Genomic DNA, 14,121 nt, shown 5'->3' on the forward strand with positions numbered 1-14,121 from the left:
TGAATTCTGCTCTCCCAGATTTTCAAAGAGTAAAAGAATTTATATGAATGTAATGTGCTAATATAAAGTTTAGACAGGTATGCCGGAGACAGAGGCAAAATTAATAACATTTTCTAAATAACCTGATAACCTTCAGAGAGTGAGCTGTGAAAGAAGAACTGGATTTTGACATGCGAGTCGGTGCATTTTCTTTTTTTGGACAAGCTGAGCTGTGTCTTGCTAAACAAACCTCTGGGTGGCACCAAAGCACTGTTTAATGATAATGAAAGGAGCATGACACTGGCAAAGAAACAGAGTTTTGTGTGGATCTTATGTATTATATTGCACAGAGATTACAGTAAAGCTGGTATTAGTTCTGTGGTTTCTTTTAAAATAACAGCAACAAAGCATCAGCAAGGCTTAATGGCCTTCACCCTTGGGATAGAAGTGGTCTTTACAGCTTAAAATATGAAAAAAATAAAATAAAATAACAACAAACAAACAAAAATCCACATAGGGGCGTTGGTGGTATATTTTTAAGAAGAATAAAGGGGAAGTAAGGACAACAAGAGGATGTTTTCATATCTGGCCAGACAGGTTTTGAAGAATTAACTATGAAACTAAGATAGCAATCAATAAATACCAGACTTATGTTTCTCCTTCTTTTCCTCCGTAGTTCCTAATCAAATAGACAGCTGCATGATGAATGGGTGCTTACGTGCCACAAAAATATTTACCCAGTAGTGTTGAGCCACGGTTCATGGTTTGAACACGCATCGGCTGAATCGCAGCTTTTATCAAGATTAGCAGCACATACTGAGTGGACAGTAGAGCTAAAATCTTACATACAAAAATGGCCTTTTTTTGTGAAAAGCACCTTAAAAGATTTTAAAAGATTTAAAGACTCCTTTGAATGAAAATGGTAACAGATGGAGAAACAGGCTCTCTCAAAGTAGTATCATAACGTCCCATATGAAGAACGACATACGTCACTAAACTTGATGACAACCTCTTTGCAGCCAGCAAAAATCAGAAATTGCCTGGTCACTGCTCTAAATTTTTTCATATTCAGCAACTGATTGCTCGTAGTTTTGGCCACCAGCTGGTCAGCCCTTGGTGGAAGAGTGCAATGCCCTTAACCTGAGGGCGGCTGCTTTGGATCACAAGACGACTACACGTGTCATCTGGTGGAAGGCAATCCATCTCCAAACAATTACTGTCCAACTCACACTGGCTGCATTCACATTCAGACAGATTGGCAAAGGTGTGCAAATAATTGCCGTCTAATTTTAAAATGCAGACAGATTGCCAGCACGTTGCAATCAATCTGAGTCAATCTGCACCAATAAGCACAGCTCGTCTATGACACTTGTTTTTGCAATAAGGGACTCGACTCAACTCTCTTGCCATCTGGTTGTATTCTGGTTATATATCTATATAAATCAGTATTTGAGAAGAAATCTTTGAATTTCTGTTTAATTATGAATTTCTGTGGATGTAGGGTGAAACAGATTTGTGATTTTCACCAACTGCTTACAGTTAACTGCCGTATTATCACAAACACCGACCCCGTTCAACTGCAGCCTAATAGCAAAATAGCACTCGTTTTGAAGATGGCAACTGCCTGCCAGTTGCAGACCCGGTCCACGTCAACAGCTATTTCAAAGGCAACAAGTTTGTTGCACTTGGCTACAGTAATTTTGGTCGTCCTGCAGTCTCCAACCACTGTTTTCCCTAGTCTGACTGTAGAAGCTAGTAAGACTCATTGAATCTAATAACATATAAAGACTTAGGAACTCAATCTAACCTATAAATACACTCAACATGCTATAAAGGATCAGATTTGTAGTTTCTGCAGATTTATTATTAAATATTAATTCAATTCAGTTCAATGCATTATTTATGAAGTGGCAGTCATCTCAAGGTGCTTTACACAGCATCACAAAGACCCTACAATCATCAAAACAATGAAGGAAGAAAAAACTACGAGTTTTCATCTGCTTTAACCTTTGTCTGCTTTTCCATTAGCTCTAAATATGACTCAGACATATAACTGATCTCTCCACTGCGCTGCTATTTTAATCTGTTCTGTTAGAACCCAGAGTGTCCAGGACCACCTGAGCTGAAGCGCCAAGGACACAGAATAGAGTAGCTGACATGTTATTGGTTAGTGAGGGTGCATTACCTGAGCCTGAGATCCATTCAGCATCAGATAATAGAGCTTACTGAGGATGCTCTGATGCAGCTGGTCCCAGGAGATACTCCTGTCCTCAAGTATAAGAAATGGAGGCCCAAACCTGCGAGAGCAGAGCACAAGTGAGGACGGTAGAGCAGAGCAGAACAAAAGAGATTTGAGAGTAGGTTTTGCATTGAAAAGATAAATAAAAAATGATTGCTATTTATAATTAAGTATGTTGGCAAGTAATTAAGATTAGAAAACGTAGTCTAACCTGAATTCATTGAAACACTAAGTAAGTGAAAAGCAGCTGTAGGCTTATTAGGAATGTGTCAAACTATCAAATGTCAAGTGCATCAAGTTGTTACAGCCAGCTGTCTTGTACTGACATGTTGTCCAGGAACAAATAAGAAACCAGTCTGCATTTCAGCAATGCATCCATTAGAATTGGGTTCTTCCACCTATGTTAATCCAAAGCCTTGCATATAGTCCACATACAATTACAATAACACTTTAAGTTTTAAATGCATTTAAGACATTTACAGTATAAACACAAACACAGCAACAAAGTTCCCAATGCCTTGGCAGCTAACTGTTTTGAAGAAATATTGGTGCAACTCATTCAGTTGCTACACAACACAACAGTATGACAGCAACACCAAGCTTTTAATGTCGCAGCATCGTACTGGAGAAGACCTGTTTTTCCTCTCTTAAAACCTCCCCGCAGCACAAAGTGAGCTCAGAGTGATGAAATAATTTGGAGTCAAAGAACTTGAGTTGCCTTAACCTGAACGACCCTGAACGGGATCGTTTTGATTGCTACTGTGCGCCAGAGCATGATCTGTAGGCTGAATGGGAGCAAATCTTTACAAGCTTCATAATATCACAGTCTCAGAGGAGCAAAGCTGTTGAAGTTGCACATTTAAGCACAGATTTGGACTGTTCGGGTATCCACATGATTCTATTATAGTATGCAGCGAAATTCCACTATGGCATTTTAATTAGGAAATAATTAAACATCTGTAGATGTATTGCTTTTTCCAGATCATTTTGGGAATAGATGGCTGCACAGAGACACTCAGACATTTATTGTAGCCGCACAGACGAGTCAGGTGGCATGTGGACGGATGAGTCTTCAAATGTCAGACCCTGACATTATCAAGCCTTTCAGTAATGTCTCTACATGGATTTGTGGAGCTATAAGATCAAATCCCAAAGTGCACATGATGACTGAAACTAGATCACAGGAGAGTAAAATAAATCTGTCTTGCCTTGTGTCAATAAGAGGTTAGACTTATTGATCCCCTGTGGAGAGAGCGTTATAAATTGAAAAGTATTAATAACAGCGATGTGGATGCTTTTGTGCACTGTAAGCCCCATCCAATCTGCCTTTGCAAGGACTTGTTTTAGTAAAATAGTAACAGCAAAACATTCACGTGCAAGCCAATAAATCTTTGCTCAGTTTAAAGTAAGCTTGAAATTTGTCTTGGTCACATATCTTTTTATTTACCTTCTCAGTGACGATACTGTCAGGTAAACTTTATCAAAAGTTTGGATTCTTTGATTTGTAATGCTGTTCAGTAACTATGGGATGCTTAACCTCAAATAAATACAAGCATCCAATCAGCTTCTTCCATTGTTTCTTCCATCTGTGATGCTGCTGAAATCTAACATCAGATGCGGCACATTGCAGATACTAAGCAGTGACGAGCACATGGATCTAATTGATTTTTTTCCACAGGTCAGAGGGTTTGATTTGACCACATTGTTTAACTTGGCCTCTAGTTTCAACACTATTGAGTTGAATGTATGTTTTAGCTGCACAAATCTAAAAAAATAAACCCCGTTGAGTCTGGGGAATTCACGTAACAGACATATAGGTCAAAGTCAAACAGGAGTTAGATGTTGATGCTGAAATAACACAGCAGGACTAAAGGAAAAGAATGAACGACAAAATCTATTTAAGACACAGCAGAGCAAGAGAAGTGTCTGCTTCTGTGTATGATCAAGGTCTAAAACACAGTCTGACTGCAGGATGGCACGTCCTTAAAATGCATAAAAGATATCTAGGTTACCTTAGATATCTTTACACTTGGTTCTTCTGTGCTCAAAAAGTTCTAGAAGAAGCCATGATTGTTAAATAAACTGCTTATCTGAGTTAAAGAGATGTACAAAAAAAATCAATACAAATTAAATGGATAATAATGACGATGACAACAGCTCACCTGACAGCTTGTGAGCCAGATCCTGCTGTGTTGCAGATGAGGAGGAGGACCTTGGAGTTACCCTGGTTCAGATACTCAGAGGAGAGGGTGCCAGATGGAGTTAACCTCTGACCATCAGGTCCAGCCGTGAAGGCGTAGGGGGAGGAAGGGAGGCTGTGGTGATACCCTGACCATAACAGAGGAAGCAGGGAGAAATTGTTTAACACGGCACAATTACATTTGTCATGGTCTTTTTGAAGCTAGCTGTTCATATCACTGCGAATGCCGGGATAATCCATCAGCCAATCTTTCTCTCCTTCTAACTAAGTTGTGCTTCTTGGTGACAAATCATCAAAGCAATTGGCTACAGCTCACCAATGGATATGTGTTTCTTTTTATTGCTTCTTATCATATTATAATGCATGAAATCTCTGCGTCTGTTTCTTTGAACAATGAATGACAGGTTGGAGATGCCCAACCCTACACCCAAGACCCCACAATACTTAGAATCCTCCTTTTAAGGCGGAGACTTATTGCATACTACTTAAGGAGTCCACCCTTTTCTGATGAGAAACATGGCCTCGGGCTTGTAGGTGCTGATTCTCCTCTGATGTGAGTCAGAGATCATCGTTTGATTATGCCAAACACACTCAACCCCTTGGCCCCAAAATTCTCTCTATAAAGTTTTCAACAGGCCAAAGGGCAGAATATTGAGTGTCAAGAAACTGCTTATTATATTTTTACCAGCAACAAGCAACATCTCATGGCAGGATCGCATCATTGGTTACTCTAACCCAAGTTGTGCCCAGTCTTAGGAACAACTGAAATGAACCAGGGATGAAAAAAAAACCCCAAAACAAAACATTGAGTTTGTGAATGAAAAACTGTTATGCAAAATCAACCATTTAATGTGACACGTTTACACTTTCTTCCAAAAGGATCTTTAAAAATCTCCATTATGGTAAAATTGTTCTTATTTACTCCAAGCAGCTGTAAAAGAAGCTGCATCTCATATCGCTCGCACTTACAAGACAAACACGCTGCTGTGATTAATGCTGAGTAATAGTGGAAGTTGACACAGAGGGTTCAACCTCTTGACTCCCAGGAAACATAAACTTTGACACTATCAGAGGATTTAATTAAACTGTGCTTGTTTGATCTCAACCATGCAATTAATCACTGCCATGTTTCAGCTTCAACTTTCAACAAACACACACGCGCACACATAAATGGTGGCAAAAGGACACACATTCATCACCTAAGTAGAAGTACAAATATTTGTTTTAAAGAATACTCTTGTAAAAGTTGAAGTACTAATTCAGTTTTTTTACTCAAGTAAAAGTGAAGTGCAGGCTCTGAAATGTACTAGTAGTATAACAGTAAAACGTATCGCGTTGGAGGACACTTCTACAAGCCATGTTTGTGCAAAGCTAAGTGAACTTCATGTCATATTAAATATGATAAGAAAATAATACCCGGGTCCTGTCATTTCTGTCTTACATTTTTCTCTACCTCTGAAACTGAGCTTCTCTTCTGTCTCTGGGAAATACAGAACCTGTACTTTTAGAGATACACATTGCTGTAGGGTCTTTACCTTATAACACTCAGTGCATTGTCATATGTTTTTGTGCTTTGGTGCTATATAAATAAAACTGAATTGAACACATTGTGTTACAAACTGCACAGCTACAGTTTGTGTGTTTGAAATTACTTGCCACGTTACTCTTGTTAATCTTTTTTATTGCACTATACAACTTAAACCCCTTGTTTAAGTTCTATAGTGCGATAAATGATGCATAAATTTGATGTTTAACTTAGTTTGAACATAACAGTGATGCAAAATAATCCCCTCAAATCCGTTAGACCTGAAGTAATGAACCTGTTATGAAAGTGTAAGGAGCAAAGATATATACGTTTGAATGTAGAGAACAAAAGTTGTCTGAAAATTTAAATAGTCAAGTAAAATACAGATATATGAAAACTCTACAGGAACAAGGTTTTGTAGTTCTTTATTTCCCACCTCTTAATAAAAGAAATCTAAGGAAAGCAAGCGTGAATAGATGTAAAGCTGAGATAAAGTGCCACCAAAAAAGCGAGAAGGGAGACTAATAAGGCGTAAAAAAGAGCTCAGTGAAAGAACTTCTTTTTGAAACGAGAAAGGAAAAGTCTGCAAAAACACAACACATCTCCGACTTCTAATTCATGTCTAATTAAAAAAAATTATTTAAATCTGACGTATTCTAAAACAATTTTTAAGATGTTAAGAATTATTACTATCAAACAATTAGAGACAGAGGAACATATAACTCTTGCTTCTGAGAGGACCAGAGCAAAAAGCACTTTTAAAATCAGAAAGTAATATGTCCTGTGTGGCGAGCGGTATCATAACCGATATGTCCTGAGGACACTGGGAGAAATACCTGCCAGACTGTTATTCTCACACCTTCATCTATCCCTTATTGAGATGGATAGAGCAGACCCATGAAGTGAAAGAGGTTTTTGTGGAGTAGAAAGTGGGAGGAGTGGAAGGTATCAGAGTGGAAAAGAAAGGAGAGACTGTAAGAGTGTCCAGACCTAAAGGAAAGAACAGTCGTTTGTCATTTGTAAAGAGTGATTTCCAAGCAAAGCCTTCAGGTGTGAGAGACACTTGACGAGTGGAACACTGTATGCCTTCTCGTGTACGTACTGACTTATTTCTGATGTTATAGTAATAACGGGCACATAGAGAGAAAAAGTGAGGAAATGTGGGGAAAGAACAAGAGAATCAAACCAATAACTCCTTGTTTAAGATGCCAGGGTGTACGTGGTATCATTCTCATTGCCAACCGGCTATCAGGTCGACCCACAGTAAGCTATTTGTTGTTGTTATTGCAACAATGTCATGGCTGCTGTAAAATTCTCCTTGTAATCTGCTCTTTGTAATTAAAAGATAAACCCTGAGACTGAAGTGGATGCAACTGAACTAAGTGGAAAAGAGATACAAAAAAGAGGATTATGAGGTGAAAGAAACAAAAACAGAAACAGAAACTGCTCTTGGGAATGGAGGTGGTGTGTACGGCAACATTAATTAAACAACTCAGTCCTGCAGAAGACTCCTCCGGCATTCATTCTCGTCTTAACTCGCCATCCTTTAATTTTTCCTTTTTTTTTTTCTTATCTTATCCTCTCTCACTGGTACTCTATTTATCATTGTCAGTATCTATTTTCCTTTCTTTCCCTAAAAAGTCTCCATCATCTGAATGTTAGGGATGAATCAGCCCTCAGCTACAAAGAAGAGTCAGGTAATGAAGGATAGCAAAAGTGGTAATTGCCACATCAGGAGATTATTGAGAGTTTTTTAGACCTGTGAGATGGGTGAAGGACAGATTGTTACACCTGGGAGGACAAAGCAGTCTTTTATAAAGTATGTTACTCTTCCTTACTGTAAGCTTTAACACAGCCTAGCTGCAGTTTGCTTTCATGCAGACATATGCAAGCTTCAACTTTCACATCAAAGTCTGGAAAGCCAATGCTAAATAATGGTATCTGGCTACAGTGTGGTTTGTAGCTGGTGAACACAAATATCTTTAAGATGGTTAAGATGGCATTTAAAAGTGAAAGCCTACAGTGCTGCTTCTAGTATCGACAGAGGATTTGAGTCAGCATTTGCTGGAAATGTGCCCTTGATCATCCCATTACTTTGCAAAATTCATTTCACAGATGAAATGTTTCAGACAAAAGTCAATTAGGAAACACTTTTGCTCATTGCTGAAGTGTAAAAATAAGGTTGTGTGAACACTCCGGCACATAAATGATGAGAAAAGACACTCCTTCCAAGCAGTGCGGGAGCCAGATCAGGGACACGCGTCAGCACAATCCACATACCCGACCAAAAATATCCAGGTGAACCCGCTACCTTACAGTCTTGAGCAAATCTGAGGTCTTGGCAGCAAACACTCATCTGACCACACAATGGCTCAGATGAGAGCAAAGCACCTGAGCCTCATGCCAAGAGCAAAATTACAGATTAGGCAAGCTGCACAGAAGGAACTGAACACACCTGATGCTGCCCTATTTTTTCCTCTCTTCTCTATGTTCCTTCCCTTAAATGCATCCATTTAACCGTCTGTCATATACAGCAGGAAGGCACAACGTTGTGTCAAGAGTGGTCACCGCACAAACCCTATTAAGAGGAACAACACATGCAGACAGTAAAGAGGACGGTATATGAAACGGTGCAGTCGGAGCACAGTCTGCTGCACAAACTTCGTGATGACATAATTTCCAAATCGCCCAAAGTATCTTTTTCTGCATTTTGTCCTGTTAAGCACTGTTCTGCTAATCTTAATCTTATTCTACACTCACCAGCCACTTCATTAATTTAACCTCGCTAGTAGCAGGCTGGACCCTCTTTAAAATGCCTTAATTTTTGTCGTGCAGATTCAACAAGGTGCTGGAAACATTCCTCAAAGACCATGTTGAAATCGTGGCGTCAGTCAGTTGATAAAGGTTTATCAGCTGCACATCTATGACGCAAATGGTCAGGAACAATACTCAGGTGAGTATGACAAGAAAATATCCATCTCCCACTCTATTACACTGCCGCCACCAGTCTGAATCGCTGATACAAGGTAGCATGGATTCATGTTTTTATTTTGGTTACACCAAACTGTCTCAGCAGAAATTGAGACTCATGAGAGCGGCCAACGTTTTTCCAGTCTTCTGTTGTCCAATTTTGCTGAGCCCGTGTCAATTTCAGTCTCGGTTTTTGTTCTTAGCTGACAGGAGTGGCACCCGGTACGGTCTTCTGCTGGACGTGTTCTGCATTCAGAGATGCTCTTCTGCATACTCTGGCAATAACGAGTGGTTATTTGAATCACTGTTGTCTTCCTATCAGCTTGAAGCAGTCTGGCCACTGTCTGACGATGCCAGAAGTCTTTTCTATTTTCTCATTTTGGACCTTTCTCTGTAAACCCCAGAGATAGTTGTGTTCATCTAAATGCCTAAATGCACTGAGTTGCTGCCATGTGAACGGGAATATCAACAAATCAAACAACATGGGAGAGCCCTCTTTTGTAAAACATCTATAAAAGTGGAACATAAACAGAAGACTTTTTTTCTGCCCTGCTGACTGGTTACTTAAACATAATTAAGATGTGTTCTGAGCTCATCGTACACTAGATGTTTCAACATGCTTGTGGAAAGATGAAGCATTCAAGCCACCATTTATGCACTGTTTGTGTTCTTCTTAATAAGGCTGCTGAGATGACAGTAGCTCTTATTTCCCACATGAGTTAAGAACACTTTCCAGAGGCAGTTGTGGTGATCAGGGCAGTGACTGTAGACACATGAAATTTCTTTTTGCCTCCATTCTCTTCAGGTTATTTTACATGATGAATTCTATTGGAGGGCCACGAGTTCCCTGATGAATCTTCCTGGAATATATTTGCTTTTCTGCACTTAGTTCGCTTTAGGCGGCATGTAACTGTCTTAATGGAACTGGAAGGAATATGTACTTGGCAGCATTTCATTTGCATGTGTGATGTCTTTGTCTCAGTGCGAGTCTATTTATGTATGTGTTCATAAGCACATACATCTCAGCTCTGCACACGCACAATAATTTGTCTCATCATATCAAAATTATAGTTAATAGTTAATCATAGTAGACAAATTTAAACGGCACACACCATTTGAAACAATTTGAAACTTTATTTTATGTTCATTTGTTTATACTAGTTTTATTTTTATATTATACAAAGTTGAAATTCCATTTTCATTCAGAGTAGAAGGAAGTCACCATTAGTAGAGTTATCAGTCATTTATTTTTTTTAAAGCTGCATCTGTTTACTTTATTGTCTCTTTCTGTCTTGACTTTTTAATGTACCATTTGCTCGGCCCAATTAAATATTGTCTAATAAATACTGATATTGTTGGATTTTCAATCTAATGTGCCGACCACATAAATAAGACCAGTGTGTATAATCCAGGGGATTCTCTCTTTAATAAAGCCCAGCTGGACAGCCATAGTGCAACACTTGCCGCCCTGCACCTAGCTCAAACCTGGACCTACTCTCTCCCTTTCCCATCACTCTATTTATGTGCAAATTGCCCAGACTGTTAAGGCTGAAATAGGACGATATTGTGGCGCTTTAGACCTAATTGATTTTTCAATGTTTTCTACCGAGAGGCCTCCTGCTGCTGCAAAACCTCATTACTGTACTATGGAGCAGTTTTGATTCAATATACCCCAGAACGTTTACAGATAAAGTTAAACAAAATCCAGCCCAGCACATTCGTGCACACAGCCAGAAAGAAATCCTTCTCAAACCGCTCTCCACTAAACTTGGTTACTGTTCTTGATGTTGAAATTTAGGCTCTCTATCCCTTTTTTTTTGTCTTGCTGTTACATGAAGGGCTATTCATTATTCATATATTTATAATGATGATAGAGGAGAGAGAGCTTTTGGGCCTTTGTACCTTCATCATTAGCATCCTAATTACCCTTGTTTTCCCACAAAGAGGAAATGTGGGGAGGGGGAAAATGTTGGAAAAGGACAAGAAAGGAGTCAGTGGCTAATGGAGCCTATTCAAAAACAAGTTATTTGCCAAAAAAAACCCTAAAAATATCACACCTTCATATTCATTTTTTTCCACCCAGAGAAACTTCTTAGTAGCCACTCAGGTGGGTAAACCTAACTGTGAAACAGCTGATCCGTCACTTTCGTCCAGACTAAAATATCTGAACAAGTGTTAAAATATTGTCTCCAAATTTTGCGCAGAGACTCTCCCAGAGCCTTCCAGTGTGTCTGCAGACTCTTATTCTGTTCACATTTCGTTCAGACCTAAAATAGAAAACATGGTTAGAGAATTATCTTTCTCACATTTGTAAAGCAGCAAGGTTGGCATAGCAAATATATAATTTTCTGTGTTGCAGAGGTAAAGAAGAAAATAATCATCTGTGTTTCTGACTGCACGTTGAGAATCTGCTGTGCGGTAATTTGCCTTATTAAGTGTTTATTCTGTGCCACTGTGTGCTGTGAAAGCACATTTTCAGTCCACGTTTGCTTGCCTTGCTTCCACCATGAAAAGGTAGCACTATTCTGAGCTGCACCATATAACTTTGCTATAAGTCATCCTACAGCTGTCAGAAGCACGACCGCGAGATAGAGACTCCTGAGAATACATCATATAGGTAACTGCGTTTATGCCTGTGCAAATTTGTATGTGTCAGTATTTTAGTAAAACATAAGCAATAACATAAGTGCTGCAAAGATTTCTGCCAACTGAAACAAATTAGTCAAGAAAATGAGACATGAAATAAGGTTTTTGAGCCTTTGCACTGCTGGTTTCACATTTAATAACCTTGGCAATAAAGTCTATACTCTGTGACAATTACTGTCGGTGTACAAATCCAATATGGTCACAGATGATCTGGGAAAATTAGCTGCTCTTACGTGCCACAAAACGGTTTTGTTTATCATTTCTGTAAATCAAAGATTAAACCTGAAGGGATGGGACATGCTTGTAGTGTCTATTTCATCATGAACACATGCATTAGTAAGGCTGATCATCTACCACAACTCACTCACAATCTCATAAATAAATTATTTTTCAATTTTGTACCAAGTCCCTAAAACTATTGTTTTTCTGCTCCTACTCCTGCCTGGTGAGATCTGATCCCAATTAAAGTAACTGATAAAAGTGGAATTCATACATGAACCAAACATGAGCCAAACTAATTTGCATCTCTTGGAAGGAAACAAATCTCGGACCTCCGGGGGAGGTTGTTATGTGAGTAAGCTATTCATTGCATTCAGTCCTAAAGGCTTTCTATACAGTCATCTGTTTGCTTCTCGCTGGGCTTCACATTCCCACACAAACTGCAAAACAAACTACATGACAGACAGCAGCAATATCAGAGCTCTGCTCAAAATAATGAATAACTAAATAAATAAAAAAATGTGGCTTGCGTGAAAAGATCCTGTATAAAATTACACCCCATTTCCCTCAGAGCAATCCCTGCTATTTCATTTGAGTATGACTTTCTTCTTTCTTCTTCTCCAGCAATACCTACTGGTTAAAAATCCACATGAGTCCTGTTGAGCAATTTTGCTACCTGCACTCCCCTTCACCCTTTCTCTTAGCGAGCTCCATATCTGCATATGTATCAACACTTGCCACTGGAGCTGAATGATAATCTGAGATCTCAACATAATATAAAATATCTTTCTTTTAACTTTTTTATTTAACGCTGTTTGTTTAAGTTTCGATAAGCCACGAACAACAGTACGGTTTAATTCTCGAAGGTTATGCCTCCTGTGATGAAGATTAATGTCCTTTGCACCAGCAGCTCGACTTGAAACACTCCACACCTTCCCTCTGTGCTTCAGATAATAAAATTTAATTACTCTCCAAATAAAAGCTGCCCTGTATTATTAATGTAAAAATACTTTTTCTAACAACTGACAAGAAGAAATTAAAGATCCATATATCATCTGTTATATCCACAATGTCATGCCGAGGTCTACATGGCAATGAGTGTGTAAATTAATGCAATACATGCTAAGACTCTCCTGTGATTATGAGGCGTGACAATTTATCATTTTCATCTGATGTTCACAAGAACAAAAGTCACTTTGACACAGAATAATTATGTGTGATTCATTACAGATGCATGCCTGCATATATAGGTTTGTACTTAGTGTAGTGCTTCACCTCAAGGGTCATATAGTGTAAGTCTAATAGATTAATCAATTGACTTCTACAGTAGTGCTGTGTGTGACTTTGTTGTGTAGTAAAACCTTTAGATTTCCATAAAATAATAGATTTCAGAGTGAAAACTTTAGGTTTTAAAGTTAGACTGAAGGAGTCCGGGAAATAACCTAATGTCCTCAGAAGGGATGGAAACGTGTGAATGTGTTTTTGACAAACGTTTGTGTTCCTATGCAAGTGTGAGTGAAAACACACTGTATGCCTGCGCCCTCTCCCAGTATTGTGACATTGTTTTGACTGCGAAGTGACAATACAAAGGCCTCCTGTTGAGAAAGTGAAGAGTCTTAATTTTTCATGAGCACTTTGAGCTCTGAAATAAATTATTGATGTCATTCTTTTTCCAGGGGTAACAAAATCTCTCATAACGGCTTTGTTGTTGGTTAACTAGAAGCTGTTCTCTTAAAGTAAGTTGTGGGGTCAGTGGCAGGTGCTGGTTTTAAGTCCGGAGTTGTCTTTTTCGGGGTAAGGTGCTGCGACTGAGAAGGGCAAGCTTGGCTGTGCCACATGACCAGTGAAGTGAGGATGCACCTTTGCAAAGATGTTCTGAGAAAACTGAAGAAAAAAAAGTTTATTTCAGAGTTGGTGAGTGTGACACCTCAGGATAGTAGATCCTGAGGTGTCACACCTCGGGCTTCTAGCTTCAGAGACTCAAGGTGTTTTCACACATAGACTGCATCTCTGAACTTTTGTACATGCTATACATCATTCAACAGAGGTGCACATGAAAATGCAAAAGTCATATCGAATATTAGCTACTCTTTAACCTGCCAGTTCATTAATACAAATGTGATCCCAGATTCCACCAATAGGTGAGAAGCACAACTAATATTCCCCTGTGATCTCTGTTTGTGAATGAGTTTCCTGCCTCCTACGTGCCCTGTCCAGGCAGCTTCCTTACCTAAACCCCATATAGTACTTCCACTAGCATCTAGAGTGGATTACTTCTTGCTGTGTGCTACAAGGACAACTGCGGGAATCATCCTAAGCAAGAAGCGCTTCGAGAGCGCAAAC

At 39.1% G+C, this 14,121-nt stretch overlaps 1 protein-coding gene across 1 annotated transcript in view; it reads right to left on the minus strand.

Annotated features, from left to right (window-relative positions):
- usp43a (ubiquitin specific peptidase 43a) overlaps positions 1 to 14,121 on the minus strand; it is a 144,627-nt gene that overhangs the window by 64,710 nt on the left and 65,796 nt on the right. The window contains exons 7-8 of the mRNA XM_085410200.1: positions 4,381 to 4,546; positions 2,165 to 2,276 (exon numbers count right to left, since the gene is read on the minus strand). Of these exons, the coding sequence (XP_085266326.1) occupies positions 2,165 to 2,276; positions 4,381 to 4,546 (278 nt within the window). The remainder of the gene's footprint in view (positions 1 to 2,164; positions 2,277 to 4,380; positions 4,547 to 14,121) is intronic.

Source organism: Rhamphochromis longiceps, linkage group LG6 (genome assembly GCF_057381845.1).
Source record: "Rhamphochromis longiceps isolate RC_006_pf linkage group LG6, R_longiceps_female_GT1.1, whole genome shotgun sequence".
NCBI lineage: Eukaryota > Metazoa > Chordata > Actinopteri > Cichliformes > Cichlidae > Rhamphochromis > Rhamphochromis longiceps.